General features: G+C 40.7%; 1 protein-coding gene and 2 long non-coding RNA genes across 8 annotated transcripts in view; 1 reads left to right on the plus strand and 2 right to left on the minus strand.

Moving 5' to 3' along the window:
• Nucleotides 1-23,532, plus strand: part of LOC309531048 — a 61,206-nt gene that overhangs the window by 25,472 nt on the left and 12,202 nt on the right. The window lies entirely within an intron of this gene.
• The window catches only part of CRYL1 (crystallin lambda 1), a 37,561-nt gene continuing 15,218 nt past the window's right edge, over nt 1,190-23,532 (minus strand). Inside the window, exons 4-8 of the mRNA XM_082220336.1 lie at nt 16,670-16,831; nt 14,418-14,612; nt 7,979-8,084; nt 5,978-6,084; nt 1,190-4,155 (exon numbers count right to left, since the gene is read on the minus strand). Of these exons, the coding sequence (XP_082076462.1) occupies nt 4,027-4,155; nt 5,978-6,084; nt 7,979-8,084; nt 14,418-14,612; nt 16,670-16,831 (699 nt within the window). The 3' untranslated portion in view covers nt 1,190-4,026. The remainder of the gene's footprint in view (nt 4,156-5,977; nt 6,085-7,978; nt 8,085-14,417; nt 14,613-16,669; nt 16,832-23,532) is intronic.
• On the minus strand, nt 14,627-16,433 carry LOC309531055. Its single transcript, XR_014219035.1, has 3 exons — nt 16,311-16,433; nt 14,994-16,280; nt 14,627-14,960 (listed from the first exon to the last, which is right to left on the minus strand). It is a non-coding gene; the product is annotated as an uncharacterized lncRNA (long non-coding RNA).

The raw sequence follows: 23,532 nt of genomic DNA on the forward strand, positions 1-23,532 counted from the left end.
CAAAGCCACTACGGCTAAAATTAAAATATTCATCAGAATTCCAGGAGAGCCATGAACTTACTTTTAATGGCCCTGGCAACCACCATTTAACTTCTACGATTTATAATTATGGTAACTTCTTAACATAGGGGTTCTACCACTGAGTTAAAGAGAATCTTGTCCAAGCTTAATCTTAGGGACAGGTAGAATATAAATTTAAATATGTAAATAATAATTCATTTACTGGTTAAAACAAATTGTCCATTCTTGCATACCACTTTTTCTCAAGCACTCTACGTGGGGCTACCTTTGAAAGTGACCCGGAAACTACAACTAATCCAGAATGCGGTCGCCGAGACCACATAACACCGGTTTTGAAAGATCTACATTGGCTCCCAGTACATTTACAAACACAATTCAAAGTGTTGGTGCTGACCTTTAAAATTCTAAATGGCCTTGGCCCAGTATACCTGAAGGTGTGTCTCCACCCCCATCGTTCAACCCAGACACTGAGGTCCAGCTCCAAGGGCCTTCTGGCGTTTCCCTTACTGTGAAAAGTGAGGTTACAGGGAACCAGGCAGAGGGCCTTCTCAGTAGTGACGCCTGCCCTGTGGAACGCTCTCCCATCAGAGGTCAAGGAGATGAGTAATTATATAACACTGAGGAAGCACCTGAAGGCAGCCCTGTTTAGGGAAGTTTTTAATGTTTGATGCTTTATTGTATTTTTAATATTTTGTTGGAAGCCGCCCAGAGCAGCTGGGGAAATGGGCGGGGTATAAATCATCATCATCATCATCATCATAATTTCAGAATTATTTGCACAAAATTAAAATGAATATTAACCACAAGATTCTCATACTGCATAAAAACTATAGTGTGCTGTTGTGGTGTAGGAATTAGACAGTCACTTTTGCCTTTTTATGATAAGCACAAGATGAAGTACATAAACAATTGAATTCTCTGTAAGGTTCCACAGTGTTATAGACTGAAATACATTTACCACTAGCTGCAAAAACTTTCCCATCCAAGCTAGCTACATTGGCATCAGTAACTATCATTCAATGAATCCCTGTTCAGACCTGTACAGATAACAGCATGTGGTAACTTCAAAAGTAAACTTCACAGTGGGATGATGCATTATCCGAATCTACCCTAGCTTATCTCAAGCTCAAATTTAATACTGGCATAAAAACAGCCCACAAACATAACAGAGATTTCATTACATATGTTTATTGACAAGCAAAGTGAAGATATTTACCAGTGTTAAGAGAGCTACAATATTTCAGAACAGAAGCAAGTTAGAACAAAATGACTTTTAAAAAGCCACACTCATATTTAATAAAATGAAATTAATGTTATAGCAATTATTTAGAAGTTGTATTATAATTCCACCATGATGTGGTTTAAATAAAGAAAAGAAGTTCTCTTTCTTTTAAATTTGCTAATGAGGTTTTGAACATCATGTAGCTATTAGCATAATAGAACCAATCAGTCAGTATAGCTCATCCCCATCAACAAAATAGCCCTGAACACCATGCAGTCATTAACAGACAATTGAAAAGTCATCATCATAAAATGGCAGCACAAAAGCAACATCACCAGTAACCAAAAATAAAACAATTATACAGGGCTGTGATAATTAATCCAAGCTGAAACTCAACTAAACAAGATGGTCTTTACAGGTCTACAGTCTAGAAGAAGCTAGGGTAGGCTCCCAAAGGAGGGAAATCCAGCTGGCAAAACCCTGTGCCCAGCACCTGCCATCCAAACGGAGGACAAGGAACTCCTCTGAGCAGAGTCTCCCCTGCTGAAGTTTCTTCTGTATCTATAATCCTCTTAAAACTTCACATTAAGACTAGGGCTAGGCGATATCTGATTTTCAACACTGTAATATATCACCAGCTAAACATTATGATGTATTGATATATCACAATGTCTGAAATGATGGAGCTATGCAGAGGTATTTGTTGGCTTCACGGTTTTTCCTGCACCGTTATTTTTGCACAGTATGTGTGTGCATGCGCACACATATCATGATTCACTATATATTGCTCGGTCAAAAATTATAAAGCCAGTATCACAATACAGTGGTACCTCAGGTTACATACGCTTCAGGTTGCATATGCTTCAGGTTACAGACTCCGCTAACCCAGAAACAGTACCTTGGGTTAAGAACTTTGCTTCAGGATGAGAACAGAAATCGTGCTCCGGCGGCGCAGCAGCAGCAGGAGGCCCAGCTAAAGTGGTGCTTCAGATTACGAACAGTTTCAGGTTAAGAATGGACCCCCAGAACAAATTAAGTACTTAACCCAAGGTACCACAGTATGGACTTCAAACTGGCTTTGGATGATATACTGATATATCACCCAGCCCTAGTTAAGACATGGAGGAAAACTGAGCAGTTTGCCCCATGTTGTGTATAAGTTATGCTACAGGAGGACCCTATGAGGTATCAACTACACTCCCCACCTGTGAAGGCATCTGCCAAGGTTACTGGTTCATTCCGTGTGGTATATAAGATATTGATATTTGTCTCATGGCCTAAGGCTTTCAGTCTCACAAAAAGGCAGTTAGTTGGTTAGCAATGATGAAAACAAGGTCATCAGTTTATCTACAGAAATATTTTAAATCTGATATAAATTGTTGCTAATAAGAATTCTTCTACTTCATAAGACTAAAAAAAGGGAAAACTGATTTTAAAAATGCTTTTCTCATATATATTTTTGTATATTGAATATGGTACAGTAATCTGAGGCATTGGTTGGTTCCGCCTTCATAGTGGAGAGACATGCTTTGCAACCAAATGACTCCAGATCCAACCCTTGGCATCTCCAGGTAGACAAAACTCCTGTTTGAATTCCTAGAAAGCCAGTGCCACTCAGTGTAGACAATACTAGATGGACCAATGATCTAATTTGATATGACAAAGCTTTCTTGATTGGTTCAACAAGCAACACATAGTTGCATAGCTTCTACACAGACTAGTACAAGAAATGTGTCTGCAATGGTATTTGAAACTGGAATCACTGTAGAGAACTGAGCTAAACAGAAGGAACTGATTCAGGTAAGATAGTCAACACAGCAGACCAAAGGGTTATTTTTGAATGAGCTTCTCTTATCAATGAGCTGTATAGAACCCTGTTGAGAAAACTGTTTAGCTACCAAGCTGTCAACATCATATGGGTCCTGAATTTAGTACTCAAGGCTTCAGACAACACATCTGGAACAAGTAACATAACCTATGGCATTGTAAACTGCATTTGTTTACTTGATTTTAGGAAAAGCTTTTTTAATCCCTAAAGTCACGTTGCAATTGGAAGAACAGTCAACAGAACCAGGTTAAAAACGACAACATCTTCCAGTCAATATTATATGTTCCTGTGTAGATTTATTGCCATCATAGACACCATACCAAAGTCTATGATGCAAAGTTCATAATGTTAAAGGCTCTTTAACATTAATGAAACAGTCTTGTCTCCAAATGAATTTGCTTATAATCTCAAATGGTCATAAATCGGGGTGTGATGCCTAGTACTCCACGGAGCAGAATGCAGCCCAAAGAACAACCAGTCATTATTTTTGTCCCAGCTTAATCTTATATTCCCCAAAATGCAAGCTCAAACACATCTTGGGCTAAATTAACCACAAAGTATGATTACAACAAGCATCATTTAAAATGAATAACACCAGTGTTCTGTACTATTAATATTTAAGGGAGTGCTGATAAGAAGCCATCCCAGAGTAAAATTACTAAAATTACATAATAATTAGTAATTTCTGTAATACAGGATGTTACTTAAAATGAAGAAAGTCTTGCATTGAAGGTGCAATTTACAATCAAATATGCAGTCCCACTGAAATCCATGCATCTGCCCCAAGGGTTTAAGATTGTAGCTTTAGATAAAAAAAATTCCAGCCTTAATTAACTTGACTACAGTTATGTGGATTGACCAACTCTGGCATTTGCAACTGAGTCTAAACATCTGCTTGTGGAAGAGATGCATGTGCCCATTCAAATACCAATCCAATGATGACTGCCCCTTTGGTTTAAAGATTATGCATATCGTCAGATTTAATTTCCTTTTTCAGTTTAGCCAGGCGTGCAAGACATTCATCTCGCCAGTGTCTTCTGGCATTTAGGTGTTCAGGGTCAGCTGGGGTCTTTTCACACATTGCCTGGTAAGAAAAGGTTAAAAAAAATACAAGTCACAAATAGGAGAACTACAGTCATACCTCGGGTTACAGACACTTCAGATTGCGCGTTTTCAGGTTGTGCACTACGCCAAACCCAGAAGTACCGGAACGGGTTACTTCCAGGTTTCGGCACATGTGCAGAAGCGCTAAATCATGCATGCGCAGAAGCGCTGAATCGTGACCCGCACATGTGCAGACGCAGCACTGCAGGTTGTGAACGCTGCGGGTTGCAGACATGCCTCCCGCACGGATCACGTTCGCAACCCGAGCATCCGCTGTACAAGTAGGACCTGTAACAAAATCTTGCATTGTGTCCTTCTACCTAAAAGAAGTGCAAAGCAATTTCAATTTGTTGTGGAAGCAAAGGTCCTTTCCATTCAACCAGTATATAGCACAACAAATGGTAAATCCAGGTATCTCCCATCCATCTAGTTAGGGCTACAGTTTTGGAGATATCATGTTAACCTTAGTCCTAGAGAAAGAAGTTTGTACAGGAATCATAATGTGTAGACTAATTTTAAAGTGTTGTTTTTTTAAAATAAACATCAGACAGTGTAATCAAAGTGGGATGCAACCATGGTTTATCCTGTTTATTCTCATCTGGTCCTGAACAATGCCATTGCGTTTTTTTTATTTTAATTTTTTATTTATTATTTTTCAGTTATATACATTTCAATAGTTTTGCAGTCATTTAAACATTTCAAAACTTGACTTCCTTCCTCCTCTTTCTGCGGTTCCTTAAATTTATTTTTATCATTTCCTGCATGTTTTAACTTAACTTATTCTTTTACTAATCTGCTTTAATTGTATACTCTTATGAAACTACAGATTATTACAATAATCCTGCCAATATCCTTATCTGTTTACAATTTGTCATGCCACTGCGTTTTTAAGCAACATAGAAGATTCCTGGTCCTTGGCCCTTTAGGCGTAAGTACATGCTGGGCATTTGACCTCCTTTTTGTCTCCTCATAGACATTGTAAAGCAATTTGTCTGTTTAGATGTCATTTTGAGTGTATCCTTAGAGAGGTAATTTACGTAAGGTGAAATACTTAAGCCTCTGCCTTTGTGAGGCATAAAGACAAGAATGGGCCTTGAAAGTTAAGAGAGACACTGGTGCCAGTAAGATAAGAATGAGACAGGCTGTTCTGGGAAGATTATACATTAAAGGAACTGAATGGAGAATGTTAAATCATCCTAGAGTGGAAAGAATGAAATGACTAGCAAGAAGAGGTTCAGCTTTGTATCATGAAAGCATTTTTGCCCAATGTGTAAGAGTGCTCCAGATAATGACACCCAAATATTCCAAAGTGAGCATTTCAACTTACCTCTGACAAAAATACAGTGTTAGGTCGTTTGGGTATGTATAGTGGTTCCTCCACCCCCTTTTTTAGATCAAACTGTCATTGCCTTTGGTGACAGCCATATTGCCTTCTTATTTTGCATGTGGTTAATGTAATGATGTAGGGCGTACAACAGGTAAAGGTGGTGTGCATGCGCAATTCATTCTGTATGCTACACTGCAGAAGTGCCACCCAAAGTGGTAGCAGGCCATGAGCAATTGCTCACTGAGTCATATGCCTGCAGTTCATGCAAACTGGGCCCAGGTTGACTCTGCTGATCTCAACATCTATTAATTTATACAGTGTCGGAATTAATTGTTCATTAAACTTCCAAACAAAAGCCAACTGATGTGTAAACTGTACCAAAAATGGGTAAGAGCTGTTTCGTAAAAACAACTAAGATATTAAATGCAGGCTGTAAGTTTGATGGATGTCATGTTACTCCAATTTGCCCATGTACCTGATTGATTTTCTGTTCTGTTTTCCCTGCAAAATCCGGTATTGGCCCAAAGGTTTTCAAGACACGTATCATACCTTCACGGTATCTGTCACAATAGTTCAGCATTCCTGAAATACAATTGGAGATCTCTTGTTGGTCTTTCCTAAACAGAGAATTCTACATATACAAAGAACCATAAAACCAACAGAATTTCAGACCTGAGAAGAATTTCAAACTTGAGAAGTACAAACCATGTAGACAAAAAGAAAATATTTACAAGATGTCTGAAGTAGCTGGTGGTTGTTACTTCACATAGATCCACTGAAACCAATTGATCTGCTCTGATCATATTAATGGATATCACCCATTGATATTTACTCCATCTCTTGAGTGATTCAAACTTGGAAGTGTTAGCTATGAAGTAATCCTGCTGTCATGAATACTACAGAAATATACAGAGATTATGATGGGGGAGCTGCCTGAAGCATAGTATCCAATACAGTTTCCCCTCCTTGTTTTGCAGGTGATTTTTTTTAATAAGCTTAAAGTAATTCAGAAAGCTTGAAAACAAGCGTATAATGTTACCACATAATGTGGAACCTCAAAAGATTAGGCACCCACACAGGAGGTACTTTGTGTTAAGATAATACAGTGATAGGTAAATGAGAAAATGTCTCTAGAAGCACTGTATTGCTGGCAGGTTTTTTCACTAAAAGGATCTGATAGCGTTTCTTTCTCTTTTTAAGTGCTGCTTTGCCAAAATTTTAAAATGCCCAGCTCTGGTATAAGAACTCACTGGACCCAAAATCAGCATTCACCATTATCATATTAAGTCAATTAGATATCCTTATAGTACTTCTCTTGTTAAAAAATGTTAAGGGCTTCCTTTCTGTCTGTCAGCATTCAGTTCTCATGTTTCTCCCTCTCTCTGTGTTCTCACTGACTTGCTGTTGGCACTTGTTCTCTAATCACAAGGCTACTGGCACAGTGCCCTACAGTCAGTTCCCTTCCCATCTATGAAGGATTGTCATTGCAGAGCAAAGACTCTTACAACCCTACTCAGAAGCAAGCCCCAGTAGTGCAGACAGGACAGCAGCCATAAGCAACATCCTTGGGAGGAGCAGCTAAAGGCATTCATTTCCTAAATAGTGAAGTCCATTGGATAGCCTATAGGTTTATGGGTTGTTGTTTTTTAAATTCGGACCCTTCAAAAATGTATCAGGTTCTCCCTTCCAGAACAAATGGAACAACCCAAAAAGTTCCATTTGTGTAGTATCCCCAAAGGTTGAGAATAAGTTGGACCCAGCAAGCTTTCACAGGTCTAAGGGACTGGTATTATTTTCTTTTCTCAGTCAAGCCAGTGAAGTAACTCTTGTCTTTTTGTTCCTGGATCTGCAGCTGGAGATGTTTAGCACATGAAATGTACCAAATGGACTAGAACAGTCTGGCACAATTTTTGATAGATCAGACCAGACCAGACACAGCTCACCACAGGCTGAATTAACTTTGTTTTTGTTTTCTACCTAGAAATGCAAAAGTGTGTGTGTGTGTGTGTGTATGTGCGCGCATCCGAGTAGAGCTCCTTGCACGTCACAATACAGAACTGGAAGTTTATTATTGTTTTGGTGGATTATATATTGTGTAGACCTAGTATTAGGGTGCTTCTATGTGATGACACTCTGAATTGGAACACTAGTCACCCACAAGCTGCATGTAAAAAACCATTTTTACCAGGCCTGAATTGGGGATAAAGCTACATGCCAAAGCAGTAATCCTTTATCTAAACCCGATGCTACTCTTTAATGAAGTACCTCATGTTGCCAATTCTTATCATTCATCATGGTGATGTTTGGAACAGCTTTTACAAATGGCTTGGAACATCCTGATACTGAAGATTACGGTGTAAAGAAGAACAGGATTTAGGTCTTAGATCTGACCAGTTAAACCGATATTCACAACATATCATGAAACATGTGCCTTGGAAACTCCCATGTTTAAATCTTAGTGGAACAAATGACATACCTTCTGCATTCAGATGCATGGTTTCCAGGGGTCCAATAAAAGCGTACCGCATTCCCAAGCCATCAGACATTACAAGGTCCAGATCATCAGAAGATATTACTCCATCCTGCATGGCGAGAACATTATGAATGTTGAAGAACTTCACAAATTCTACTTCTTTGCTTAATCTCTAATCCCAGGGATGGAGAATATATTGAAAACAGAAGTTTTTTTTTAAAGTAAACAAATCTGTTACTATTCTTAAATGAACCATATATATTATATACATGTATTACATCACATACTATATTCTCTACATTTAGCTACAGAATTACCTTCCTATAATAATAATATTATTACTGTATTATTATTTATAATATAGTATCAGTGTGCTTTGTCTCTTTTACGGCAGTAGTGTGGAAGCACTGGCCCTCCAGTACAACTTTATCAGCCCTAGCCAACAATTAAAACATCTAAAAACTAATAACGGAAGCATCACACAGGTTTTCTGAGATGTAAATCCAAGTATATTTGGTAGAGAGCAAAGAGTCTTTGGAAGAAGCAAGAGAATCTTGGATAGTGGTGGGCTGAGCTGGAGAAGTAAAGATCATGTATTGGGATAGAAGAACAAGGTCATGGAAGGCTTTGAAAGTAATGACAAGGAATAGCGAGGAAGTCAGTGTTTGGATTTAAGGGTAGGCAACTCATGATCGGGACGTGGGTGGTGCTGTGGTCTAAACCACTGAGCTTAGTGCTTGCTGACCGGAAGGTCGGCGGTTCGAATTCCCGTGACAGGGTGAGCTCCCGTTGCTCGGTCCCAGCTCCTGCTAACCTAGCAGTTCAAAAGCATGTCAAAGTGCAAGTAGATAAATAGGTACTGGTCCGGCGGGAAGGTAAATGGCATTTCTGTGCGCTGCTCTGGTTTCACCACATGACCCAGAAAAACTGTCTGCAGACAAATGTTGGCTCCCTTGGCCAGTAAAGCGAGATGAGCACTGCAACCCCAGAGTCGTTCGCGACTGGACTTAACTGTCAGGGGTCCTTTACCTTTACCTTAACTCATGATCAGTCTAATGAGAAAGTTTGATGATTTGGGCGGAAGAGTACCAGAGACCAAGGTGAGACAATGGAAAGCCACAGGGCAAAACTCCTGTAGTTTAGGTGAGAGATAACCAGGCCATGGAGCAGTTTTTTGCTAAGGGGATGAAAAGGAAGAGCCATATTTTTACAATGTTGTGAAGCAACATGACTTGGGCATGGGCTGAACATGGGGAACAAAGGAAATGAGTAAAAAATGAAATCACGGCTATATGCCTGTTCAACAGGCTTAATGTTAACACTATAAAAGGATAAGCAAAGTGTACACAGAGAGAGGAAGGCTTGGGATGGAAGAAGTTCAGGCTTAGATACAGTAAACAGTTTAATTTAAGATTGACATGGTAACAAAGCATCTGCACAGAAATATATGAGAAAAGCAGCAGGAGATTAGAGTGAGAGGGAGAGATAGAGCTGGCTATCATCTGCGCAAAGGTGGTACCAAAAGCCATGGGATTTAATGAGGAAACTTGGGGTTAGCATGTACCAACACAGAGAGGGGAAATGAGGAAAAGCTGGAGATGATTTAAAAAATACATTCACTTATCTTCTATTTATTTATTTTTAGAACAGTGGGATATTGGCATGTTTGAAGAAGCGGGAGAGAGGGTCTGATTATGTGGAAGAGGGGAAGGATAACAACAGGAGAGATCCCACAAGGAAGCAAGTGAGGATGGGATCACAGGGGACATATGGAGGGGCAAGAAGAAACTAGGGTAGTTAACTTATCAACTGAGATCTGGGGGGGAAAGAGGAAAGGCAGGAAGTTTTTAAAATGTTTATTATGTTTTTATATATGTTGGAAGTTACCCAGATGGCTGAGGCAAACCAGTTAGTTGGGCAGGGTACAAATATTTGATGGTGATGATGACGATGACATAGACAGCAGAGAGGGGGAAGAGACCAGAGTGAACAGCTTTGGATATCAAACTGTATACTTTTGATTATTATAATATTTGACTTTTTAGAATAAATGAGCATTTAAATTTGATGCTGGCAGCTACAACCAAAAAGAACAATTCTTTTCAAAAGACTTAGCAGCATAAACCATTTTGAAGCTGCTCTGTACATTGTATATAAGTAATGACTTTCCAGTTTATGCAAGGCACATTAGTGCAATCCTGCAGGGTGGGGCAGGGCAGAGATTATGAGAAGAAGAGAGCAGAATTTCAGAAGAAATGTTAAGCATTCTTATCCCACTTTCACTTCTTATGAACAATTATGGTTTCCACCTACAGTGCAACTTTTGCTTTTGCTTTAAAAGTGTATTTTAAAATGGTGTGCGTCTTCATGGTTGGAACAAGATGACTGAATACAGACAATGCAGGTGCCACACAACTGCTATGAGAAGCTGCTTGCATCATGTAGGCAATTTGCATGGCTTCAACATGCCAACGCTTTCAGGAAACTCCCAAATCTCCTATGTGGCATCCGTCACAAAGTGCTGTTCAAAGCTCAGTTACATCTACAGGGTACATTTCCAAGAAATAGCAGCACACCCTAAAAACAGGTTAGGACAAGTGCATCCTCTTGGCTGTTCCACAGGTTACTGAAAAGTTCTATAAGGCTATCCCTAACATATTTACAAAGCTGGGGTTTCTCCCATTTTTAAAATAAAGCTTAGATTAGAATACATATTCTTAGCTAAGAAAGTCACATTCCATCGTGGCATACTGAACAGTTTCTGTAGCCTAAGTAAGAAAATTACAGAAAGGCAGACCTCATTTCCAGAGCGCTACAGATACACAGCCCTGTCCCTGTCTAGTTGGTAATGCAGACCTGTAACACTCATAGCAGAAACCACAATCCTGCATCACCAGTTGAACTGGCACGTAATTGCACGTTCAGTGAATTGTGCTGTTTGGAGCCATTCTGCGATTCTGAAGAAAGAGCTATGGTAGACATTTGTCTAGAAGTTATATAAAATACACAGCAATATAGGTCCCTGCAGAAATACCATCCAGAAAAAACGATGCCAGTGGCCAATCTGACATACCGCCATACATATATACTCTCCAGATCATTCCATTAAAATGCATCTTAAAAACCAAAAGCAGTGTTGAAAGAAGTCCTTAACAGGAGTTTGGTGAATTCCATTCACTGGCAATTTTCTCAGTTTCTTTGTAGCTTGCAGATATCAGGAACTCTACAGCACAAAATCTATTTCCCTTCTCCGGGATACTTACTATATAAGTTATCAGGGACTTGAGCAGGCCAATTTAATTTCTTTCTCTGTCCTCCATTTCCTTTTATTTTCTCCTTTGACTGACACACAAAAACACTGGATGTCTCAACTATAGATTCAACTGATAGACCCACACTTGACTTAATGTTTCTTTAGACTCTACTCCTCCATCCCTAACACCCACCCACACCCACGGTTCAGATGCCATAATATTTTTGTAAGCTCTTGTCTGGATGTTGTTTTTCAAATTAACATACTTGTGTACTTCTGTGTACCTAGGGAATCCACAAAGTATGTACAAGTCACTCCTTTATTTCTGGGTAAAGTAAAATAAATAATGACAAAACATGATGTCAAGATATTAAATTTTGCTGTACAGTATTATTATCCTTCAAAATGTCTCCCCCCGCAACAGAATAAGGCCTTTATTTAAAAAGTGCTTAGAAATCTGTAAATAGCTGGCATGTCTATAGCTAGAAGGCCATCAACAAGTTCAAATTTCACATTCCCTTAGTAAGTCAGATCAGATGTTCAATTGACACACAAATAATTTTGTCCCTGCTGCCAAAATAGTGTCTTTTAAAGACTACCCGTTGTTCTTTGTGCTTTTAGGAGTTCTTTACAGTCTTACAACATACAATTACAAATCCTTTGACTAATTCCCTTAGGAAGCAATCCTGCTCACTTTTAAGCCGGGTAAGCAGCAGTGAAAAAAGCAGCTGCTGTCCTAATGGTGTCTTCCAAAGGTCTCTCTGGGGGCAACAAAATAAAGGAAGAAAAATAAGCTACTCAGTTCCACACATTACAAAAGCACCATGAGCAACTTCTGCTTCTCCTTTCGCCATTGCTGCTGCAATGTGGCAGGTGGGAGTTATGGATCTCCTCCCCTGCAAGATCACTGGGGTCACAGGTCATGCTGTGGTGACTAGTTGCACGCCCCACATTACAGCAGAAGCAGACTTGGCTTGATTTTTCTTTGAAGTGTCGAGAGCATCTCCCACCCTATAGCACAATCTGTTTTCAAAATGAGTTTAAAAACTCAAACAGAAGATGAACCTGTAAAAGCAATTGCTTTATGGGCTTCTTTGGTTTCCTTTCCCAGAACTAATATGGTAAAACTCCATGAATGGATTATGCTGTCAGCGTGTTGTATTCATATTATTTTAAGTGGGAATGAAATAATGTTTAGGCAACGGAGATTGGATGCATTTTAACAATCCTGAGTTGGTAAATAGTATTAGTAAAGAGTTAAACTTTATTTCTCAAAGGAACCAGATGTCTCTTAGCCTACTATATGAGATGCAGGTAAGGCATATATAAGAAGTATAATTGTATTTTTAAAAGGTGTCAGAAATAAAGAAAATGAATATTCCACAAGAAGCTCAACTAAAAACTAAGATTAGCACTTAACAATAACTTCACAAACGAAACAGAAGTGTGCAAGGAGGTGAACAATTGAAGAGTACAAGACAACAGCTTGAATAAATGCAAATTCAGAAGTGGGGGAGATCTTTAATGTTTCTTAGACAAAAACATTTTGAATTTGGTAACAAGCCATCTAAAATGTTAGCAAAGTTATTAGGACAGGTTCCGGCAGAATAAGCGGGTGAGACCATTAGTGGGTCCAACAGTGAAGAAGGCAGTTTCTGGAAGTGAGGGGCAGAAAGGGCTCATCAACCTGGGAAGGTTGCCCATCTAGGAGAAGGAAAACTCTGACCCTACACCTCTGTTGCCTTGTGGCTATACTCATCCACGAGAAAGGCTTCAGGAGTAAACTCCGAGGAAAAATCCTGGGGGGCATCTTCAGGAGAAGAAAAGGTTAAGGAGTAAACCCTACACAAATTTGGAGTGGAGCCCCTAAGATGGTTGGATGGTGCCTTGTACGCCTCCTTCTGGCAACTCCTGCAGCCAAGCTGGTGCCAAATGTATTGCTCTGCTTTCCTTTGGACCACAACAGTGAGGCTGGGGGTGGGAGTCTTGTCTTCTGGTGCTGTCCAGGACTTCCATACCCTTGCGCCCTGGGGAGGTCACTTCAGTGCTGCAAATGCAGCAGTTTGATTTCATTCCCAGAGGCACACTCCATTGTCCCTTGAGACAGGCAGATGCCAACAAGTTGGCATCCACACATTGTTACTAATGAACTTATGAAATGGAAAAATTCCTGCAGAAAAATAAAGCGCAAGAAACTTTTCCAACTCACATCACTGATTGAAAACACATATCATATGCAGTTTAACCCCAAGACTCCATGTGAAGCAACTCGCATATAAGAATGAGGGTGGGGTGGGTAACTTTTGGCTGTCTATATATTGTTGGGCTCCTCCAACTCCCATCTTCCCTGACCACTGGCGACGATAAGAGTTGGAGTCCAACACCATAGTCAGGGCTACACCTGATCTATGATATCAAGAGAAAGATACAGGCAACCATGTATAACAATGCTTCCTTGCAATCACACATTGTTTACAGTTACACACAACGGAAAAACAATAATGGCCTTCACCATTGAAACTCAAGACAAAGAGAGGAGACTGAGAAATTGCCTTTTTGCGCAAGGAGGTCATAACGAGTATCAGAGAATATGTAACTGTGGGAAATGCTACAAGCAATGTCACTACAAGCCATAATGAACTACACTCCAAAAAAGCAGCAGCAGGAGAAATTTGTCTTTTATTCCCTTGTATCAAATGATTATCAAAAGTTGAGAGATGTGATTCTTGAAAGCTGAGCTTACTGCTGCTTAAAGGATTACTTTCATAGTTGTTTCACTGAGCACAAATGTTATAAAGTATACCCAGAGCCTTCTGAATGCAACAGGAAACGAAGGGAAACAACATGAAAATCAATATTTCTCTCGCTGACCTTTTCACCTTGTTCTTCTGGGCTTGAATGAAAATGGCATTGTTTTGGAGTGTTCATCATATTACTGTGCAACTTAGCTTGCGTCTCTTTTTTTTTTTAGCATTGACTAATTATCAGTTAATGTTATTGCACAGGGGTTGTTAAGAAAATAATTAAAATATTTTGGAATATTAAATAATTTAAAATAATAAGTTTCTGATCCTATTTATCAAAAGTAAGCTCCACTGAGCTCAACAAGACTGATCTCCAGACTAAGTAGTACAATGCAGTCTACTGGAAGCACATTCAAGTCAGTTAAAGAATAAAAATCATACATACACCAACAAGTCTCCATGCTTCACTAATGATTGCATACTGGAGTCGGTTCAGAGCAAAACCATCTATCTCTTTTGTCAACCGAACCGGAGATTGCCCAATCTTCTTCATCAGAGCATAGGTTTTCTCGACTGTAGAAGGTTCAGTTTCTGGGTGGGGAACCAATTCAACCAGAGGAACATAATATGGTGGGTTTACCTTTACACAAAACATATTTAGAAAGAAAAGGAACATATTTATGAACATACCATTACGGTCAGTTAACATAATTTGTGATCCTTGCATTTCAGGGGGTGGACAAGATAACCCTTGAGGTTCCCTTCCAATTCTATGAAAACCAGTATTGACATTAGGCAAGCCCTCCGATAGTAGTATTAGATCAGGGGTCAGCAAGGTTTATCTTGTCTGGGCTAGATCGGTTCCACGGAGATCCCTCTCCCTGCGCAGACAGGATTTCCGGCACCATGGAAGCACGTCCCCACGCCACACTGCACCAGTGGCTCAGTTCGGGGGCGGCTCGTGGGCCACTCAAACAACCTCCGTGGGCTGTTTCTGGCCCATGGGCCTTAGGTTGCTGACCCCTGTATTAGATGATAAAATGGGCACACCCACCCAGCATTCTACTCACGGACAGACACGTATTTGCATGGCACTGGAAAATAATTAAATCATTCAATTCAAACCTGGAAATGGCGAGGGAGAGCTGGAGAGTCCTTGTGGCTTGCAAGGGAGACCCTTCCCAGAGCCCAAGGCACCAGTAAGGGCGGAGGAAGCCCTGAAGAGACTGGAGGTGCAGTGGAGCTTTGTTTATGCTGCTTAGCCTCCCCGCCTAGCAGCTGATGTGCGGGGTAGCGCAACAGCCACTTTCCTGCACACGCACCAGTCTCCTGACAGCCCCAGAGCTTCAATTCTAGTTGTGGATATTTTTGGATACGGTATTTTTTGGGTATGGATTGATGAGAGAGCGGCAGAGGGGCAGTTTAAAGGGTGTTTAGAGGATGCTCCCCACTTTAACGTGATTTCGCTTATTTGTGCGGGGGCCTGGAACATAATCCTTGCGTATGTGGGGCGTCACCTGTAACACATCATCAGTGTGGATGGCACTTGACAGAGTACAAGGGGATAGGCACCTTCCCTGACAAGCTTACAACCTAAAATTTAACACATGCAAAATAGTTGAGGGTGAGAGGGAAGGGTTTAACAGGAGAGCAGGATGTGGTTGGTTCAGTTGCACATGCCTAGGTTGGTTATGGTCCAACTTAAAGTGGGACATGGGAACTAAAAAGTTTGTGCCACAAGTTTCAGGGAAATGTAGGATCTGAGTGTTGAATTCACAGAGGGAAGACCAAGTTGTTTCCTGTCTTTGCCAAGCCCAGTTTGGGTTCATGTCTTGACAACGGACCCTGACAAAAACAAACCAAGGTCTTTTAAAACTTGGGAAGGCACTGAGTGAACCTGGGAGCTTCTGGATGTAAAGCAGATTGCTCTGCCACTAAGCCAACCCTTCCCATGAAGAATATGATCTGCCTCCATGACCAGAGGCAGCGATGCTTCTGAATATCAGTTGCTGGAAACCACAGAAGAGGGAGGAGAGTGCTCTTGTGCTCTGGTGCTGCTCGTGGGTTTCCCACAGACATCTGGTTGAATCAAGGAAGGGACACCAAAGATCACCTAGTCCTGTGTTGCAGGAATCTCAACTAGACCATACATTACTGGACACTGGACTAGATGATCCAGAAGGCTCTTCTTATGTTCTCAAAGCTTCTGATGGCTGTATTACAATACTAGAAGCAGCTGATGGCCATCACAAGCAGATGAGGACCACTGAGCTCTTGTCATGCTTGTGGGTTTCCCTCTGGCATCTACCTGGCTTGTGGGTTTCCTTCTGGCATCTACCTGGCCACTTCAAGCAGCATAATGCTGAGTTAGATAGGACTTTGTTCTGATCCAGACTGGCTTTTCTAATGTAAATGTTAATTGTGATATACTGGTATATCACCATGTTTACCTGGTGATATATCATGATGTTGAAAACCAGGTATTGCCCAGCTCTACTGATTACTGCATTTATAGCACTCTTCCCAGGGTAGCTTGCAAAACTGTGCCATCATAGATTTAATGCAACATATCAAAGTGGCATCCCTTTGAAAAACTTGCATATAAATGAGTAAGAACTGTACTTACGACATACAAGCCGAACACCACAAATTTAGGCTTCAACACAATAAATTACTGAAGTATCTTGGTGTACTTACAGGATGTGCCACTATACACTGCTTAACGTGCTTTAGCCCGGTGAACAACTTTGAAGGCAGAAGACAAGAGGTTGAGCTGCCTAGTATTACATCATTACTGACAATAAGGTCTAACTGGCCAAAAATCTTCTTTTTCAGTTCTAGATTCTCAGGCGTACACTCCTAGAACACAAAAAAATGTTGAAATCGCTTAATAAAAACACCTATTACATTCATTTCACAAATTCTTTAGAAATAAATTAAGAAGTTGTTTTGAAAAGTGCCAAACATCTGCTTACTGCTTTATAAATCGAAACAACTTACAACTTTTTCCACTGTCAAGCTAACACTTTATGGATCTTTAGGATCAACATTTCCAGATGCTGTGCTTAAGGAAAAGTGATTGCACCAGATACAAGAGCTAGTAAAATCACAATATTTTTTTACAAAGTGGTATCCTTTTATTAGCTTTGTAAAAACAAGTCTTTGATAACTTGCCTATCATCAAAACAGGTTTTCCATCTCATGCAAGTACTATCTAGGTTGAAAATAATACCCATGCCTGTGCATTTAAATGCCCCAATGATGATGGAATATTTATTTAATACATTTATAAAGCATTTTTCGAGATTAACTATTTTCAACTTATTTGTGAAAAGCTTATCTCTTATAATTTGTAACATTTTATTTTATCTTGTTCAGTGTTCCTGATTACATAATGTAAAAAACGATGTGCAAACTTCTGTCTGGAGTAAAACACATTTCCCATGAGGCCAAGAATACCTCAAAATTTTACAATGCCAATTTTATAAAGTATACCAGTTAACTGAGAAATCACTGTGCTTGTGGCAGATGTTATATGCTCCAGATTTTGGGGCTTGGGGAAGAAGCTTGCAGAGGATGGAATTTTACTGACCTTTTAAAGTCAACAACCGCTGCTGTTCTGAGTGATAGAACAGGGCCATTTTCGAACATCAGAACCAACTATAATGCATCCCTTTATTGGTGCAAAACAAGGCTTTGCTCGTAATTCCTGGATCGGTTCAGTCTGCAAGGTGGGTTACCTTTAAATATTTTCCTTTAGCAAAGTCACAAGGCTAGAACTCTGTAGATACTTGTTCAAACTAATAAAAGAGCAGCAGTGAATAGTTTTATTGTGAGATTCTCCACCTGAAACCCAAAGCTTTCTTTCAGATCAGATGATAGTCACAGAGGTGAAGCTCAACACTCTTGGAAACTCAAACCTACAATGATTATGCAAGGCTTCTGAATAGACCATTTGCTGAGGGCTTCTTTGATAGTGGCACAATTGTATTCAATTTGTTGGACTGGTGCAATAAAAGTTTCTGTCCTTGTCAAGCATGGATTTGTTTTCTTAGCTAGGGAGACTGACTCCCTGAAGAATAGAAGGAAAATTTAGCTCTAAACCAGCTATTAATCCAGGGCTTCATCACTTGCGACCAACTACAGAGCTTCTCAAACTATTCAGTTCACCCTGAGAAAGAGATCAAACATGAAATGGATAGGCCTAGTACTGAAAAGCCAGCTCACCTCAGTACAAGTCCACCTGAGTGACTTTTAAAAGGACATTGTATATTCCTGTGCCCATTTCTGTTTTGCTGAGGATCACGCAGCTCAGATGCACCAAAACAGTAGAGCCTTAGTTGAAAACTTTAACACTTGAAAAAAGGCTATTGCAGTAACCTGAATTTCAACTTAATTGACCCTTGTCAAAGCCCGATTAGGACATGCCAAATTGTTGGCTTTAACAACAATTCACTGTTGAGACTTCCCCCTTAGGTGTTTTTTAAAAATGCATGCCCCAGGTTTGCAATGTAAATGCAGACAATTATGGTTAAAAGCCATAGGCACACACTGTCCCTGAAAGTACCAGAAAAGCATCATGCGAGAGTTCCCAGTTAACTCAATGAACACTTGAACTGTTGTGAATTACTCTGATATTATGTGCCCAACACCAAGAAAAAGTCAACTTGTTCCAGTCCTCAAGTATGTTTTGTACTGTACCTAAATGGAGCAATTTTACAATATGTAATTTTGAGGTACTCACTACACATGAGCTGAATCTTTTTACTTATTTATTTAAAGTGTCTTCTTAAAAGGGAGAAAAGTCTGAGATCCAGGAGAAGGAACTCACCAGTTCAAAAGCAGAGGTGGCTACTCACATTTATATAAAGGTGAAACCAAACTTTATTTAACCTCTGTCAAAGATCCAATTTGACACCCCCATGTGCATTTGTGTACACATAAACATACACAGAGGGGGGGGGCTGGGAGCCTCAATGGCATCCCTCTGGAGGCAAAAAACACAACTACCCCCCCCAGCTAGGACACTGTATAAGGTATGTCTATGGTGTGAATTAGGGATGCGGGTGGCACTGTGGGTTAAACCACAGAGCCTAGGGCTTGCCAATCAGAAGGTTGGCGGTTTGAATCCCCGCGACGGGGTGAGCTCCCGTTGCTCGGTCCCAGCTCCTGCCCACCTAAGAAGAAGAAGAAGAAGAAGAGTTTGGATTTGATATCCCGCCTTTCACTCCCTTTAAGGAGTCTCAAAGCGGCTAACATTCTCCTTTCCCTTCCTCCCCCACAACAAACACTCTGTGAGGTGAGTGGGGCTGAGAGACTTCACAGAAGTGTGACTGGCCCAAGGTCACCCAGCAGCTGCATGTGGAGGAGCGGAGACACGAACCCGGTTTCCCAGATTACGTGACTACCGCTCTTAACCACTACACCACACTGGCTCTCTAGCAGTTTGAAAGCACATCAAAGTGCAAGTTGATAAACAGGTACCACTCTAGTGGGAAGGTAAACGGTGTTTCCGTGCGCTGTTCTGGTTCACCAGAAGAGGCTTAGTCATGCTGGCCACATGACCCGGAAGCTGTACGCCGGCTCCCTCGGCCAATAAAGCGAGATGAGCAACACAACCCCAGAGTCATGAGACTGGACCTAATGGTCAGGGGTCCCTTTACCTTTATGGTGTGAATTGGCCCCATTCTCAAGACAGTCAGACTTGCAAATGTGGCCAGCTTCTACAATCCCAACATCCATTCACAGTAAGAGGCATTCCCCCTCACTGAATGTTCAGCCCCAGGAGGGTAAAGGCTAGAAATATCTAATACTGCAAAGCCTATGTTTGTAATATTGAGACTCTTAAGTTGAAGTCATGCCCTGGATTTTCAGAAAGTTCTGCCCCCAATTACAGAGCCACCTTTTGGTACTTCAAAGACCCAATTTGCAATGAATTACACACCATCTGCACTATACATGTAAAAGCAGGTATCATATCACTTTAAACAGTTATGGCTTCTCCCAAAAGAATCCTGGGAAGTCTACTTTGTTAAGGGTGCTGAGAGTATCATGCAGATGGGGCTAGCAAGCAGTAAGAATTAAGTGGGAATGCCTGCAGCCAACAGGACATCTATTTGTTATGTTGACACTGAACTTCTTTACATCCCAACATCAAGATTTGTGTGTTATGCTACGGTAGGTATTTTGTTTGTAAAAATGTCATTCAGAAACATACCACACTCGCATAGCGAATGACGATTATATCTTTGGCATAGCAGGCAAGTGCTGACCTGTACTCAGATCCATTTTGGGGAATTTTTGTTTGTACTGCACATAATTTTACATGAGCAGCAATGAAAAGTAATATAAGGAAAATGTTAGAAGTAGGTAGTTGCACTCAGAGCAGATAGCAGATGGATTGCATAAGGGTTCTTTAGAACCCCTGAAGCTTATTTATTTATGAAGTATTTTCATATTGCCATCTCGTAAGATATCAGGGCAGCCTGTACAACATAAAAAACAATTTTAAAAGTAAAAAAAAAATCATTAAACTGAATGTTTAATCAAAACGTTTTAAACAGCTGCATAGGCCTGCCGGCCTAAAAAGTGTCTTCAAGAGATGCCTGAAAGTCAAAAGCAAATATTCCTTCCAAATCCCCGCTGAAAGAGTGTTCTTCACAGTGCAAATATGAAAGGGAAAAGAATTGGAGCTGCCTGGAGGGACTAACTGTTGGTTAAGAAATGACGAAACAAAGCTTGCATAAGTGAATTTCAGTTTGCTCAGCATCAGAGTGCGCACCATTTCTGCAGTACGGCAGGCAAGTGCTGGCAAGTACAGCAGATGTACTAATTCTCTGATTTAACTGGTATTAAGGAGAACATGAAGTGCAGGAGTTCTCCTTCAAACAATTCATCTTACGAGAAGTAACAAGCGAAGGCCCTAGAGTAGGGGTGAGGTGCAGGGTCTGAATTTGGCCCTACAGGCCTTCCTACCTGGCCCTTGGGACTCTCCCTGGGTTATTTCCCTCCCCAGCCCTACTCCACACTCTCTGTGTATTTTGCATGGTTGGAATGTGTCCATGAACTAAAATAATATCAGCTTTCCTGGATGGAAAGATAACATATCATATATTCTCATTCTCACATGAGAAGGTGGCCTTATGACTGAAAAAGCCCACCTCATCCCATGGGAACACTTGCAATTGTAAGTTAAGACAGTGTGTATACCATGCCCCTATCAGTGTGAACAGGACAGACGAGAAACAAGAACCACAATTAGAATCATAGAATCATAGAATCATAGAGTTGGAAGAGACCACAAGGGCCATCGAGTCCAACCCCCTGCCAAGCAGGAAACACCATCAGAGCACTCCTGACATATGGTTGTCAAGCCTCTGCTTAAAGACCTCCAAAGTAGGAGACTCCACCACACTCCTTGGCAGCAAATTCCACTGTCGAACAGCTCTTACTGTCAGGAAGTTCTTCCTATTGTTTAGGTGGAATCTTCTTTCTTGTAGTTTGGATCCATTGCTCGGTGTCCGCTTCTCTGGAGCAGCAGAAAACAACCTTTCTCCCTCCTCTATGTGACATCCTTTTATATATTTGAACATGGCTATCATATCACCCCTTAACCTCCTCTTCTCCAGGCTAAACATGCCCAGCTCCCTTAGCCGTTCCTCATAAGGCATTGTTTCCAGGCCTTTGACCATTTTGGTTGCCCTCCTCTGGACACGTTCCAGTTTGTCAGTGTCCTTCTTGAATTGTGGTGCCCAGAACTGGACACAGTACTCCAGGTGTGGTCTGACCAGAGCAGAATACAGTGGCACTATTACTTCCCTTGATCTAGATGCTATACTCCTATTGATGCAGCCCAGAATTGCATTGGCCTTTTTAGCTGCCGCATCACACTGTTGGCTCATGTCAAGTTTGTGGTCAACCAAGACTCCTAGATCCTTTTCACATGTACTGCTCTCAAGCCAGGTGTCACCCATCTTGTATTTGTGCCTCTCATTTTTTTTGCCCAAGTGCAATACTTTACATTTCTCCCTGTTAAAATTCATCTTGTTTGTTTTTGCCCAGTTCTCTAATCTGTCAAGGTCGTTTTGAAGTGTGATCCTGTCCTCTGGGGTGTTAGCCACCCCTCCCAGTTTGGTGTCATCTGCAAATTTGATCAGGATGCCCTTGAGTCCATCATCCAAGTCGTTGATAAAGATGTTGAATAAGACCGGGCCCAAGACAGAACCCTGTGGCACCCCACTAGTCACTCTTCTCCATGATGAAGAGGAACCATTGATGAGCACCCTTTGGGTTCGGTCAGTCAGCCAGTTACAAATCCACTGAGTGGTAGCATAGTCAAGACCGCATTTTACCAGCTTCTTTACAAGAATATCATGTTAATTCAACTGCTGCCTTGAATAATTGGATGAAGGATTTTGAAGGAAGTAGAGGGGAAATGTTCACTCCCTTCTTGCACTACTAACACTTCATTTGGGCTGCCCAGATTATTAAAAGCAGGGGGAGGAAAGAAAGAGAGCCCCTCCTTATAATATATCAAAAGTGTCTTATGGAGAGGGTGGCAAGATATTCTTCCTCACCCAGGCCTGCTACTACTTTAACTGGCCTGGACTGAACATGGCTTGGGACAAACATGTGATCATGCCACTTCCAAGAGAGGTCACGGTTCTTTGCTCCTTCACCACTCTGCTGAACTAAGTCGTGACTTGGCATGTCGTTCAGATTCCAGCCTAACTGCAGGCTGTAGCCAAGCTTTGTCGCATGGGATACAACCGAGTTACGCAGATTTACTTCCACATTTGATCCATATTAACCACAAAACCCTTGAAAAAGTTTCAAATTTTATGTGTAACAACATTTCTTACAATAATGAGATTGGTCATGCCTGATTGAGGCTATATACTCCCGTTGCCTGATTTGTATCAGATTTCTATTGGTGTTAATAAAGTCAACCATGAATACAGATAATATTCACTCCAGTAACTATGTAGCTATACTTTACTTACTGAATAACTCGGAGCCTTTACTAATTGTGGTGAATTATCTTCTAACAAAAGACAAAGTCCAAAAATACAACAAAAATACAGAATAGGACTTTCGAGAATCACAACCTCACATTGGAGGAATGAGAGTGAGTGAGTGGACATTCATATCACTTTGTAAAATTGAGAGGCTTTAGATAACCAAATATTACACCTATGTGCTCTTCTCCTGTTCGATTGTAGGACTTATGGGATAGAAGCCAATGATATTTGAAGAGGGTATTTATAGGTTTTTGCAAAGATGGCTCTCAAGAAGAATATCCCATTTCTCATTTCCCCAAGGCAACATTGTTATGACCATTGTATAAAGTTAACAGAATTATGACATCAAGTAGCCCATTCTTTAACAACCGAGACCAATGGTCTTTAAAAAGAGAATGAGGGCACTTCCAGGGAACTTGTTTTGAGCACTGACTCCAATCTGATTGCTGGAAGGCTAAACGACATTATGTCAAAGTGAGTATTATCCTGCACTTCCCACTGAATTGTCCAACTTTGGCACAAAAAGTCCAATCCTTCAGA

The sequence above is a fragment of the Podarcis vaucheri genome (assembly GCF_965113315.1).
Source record: "Podarcis vaucheri genome assembly, chromosome: 4".
Taxonomy (NCBI): domain Eukaryota; kingdom Metazoa; phylum Chordata; class Lepidosauria; order Squamata; family Lacertidae; genus Podarcis; species Podarcis vaucheri.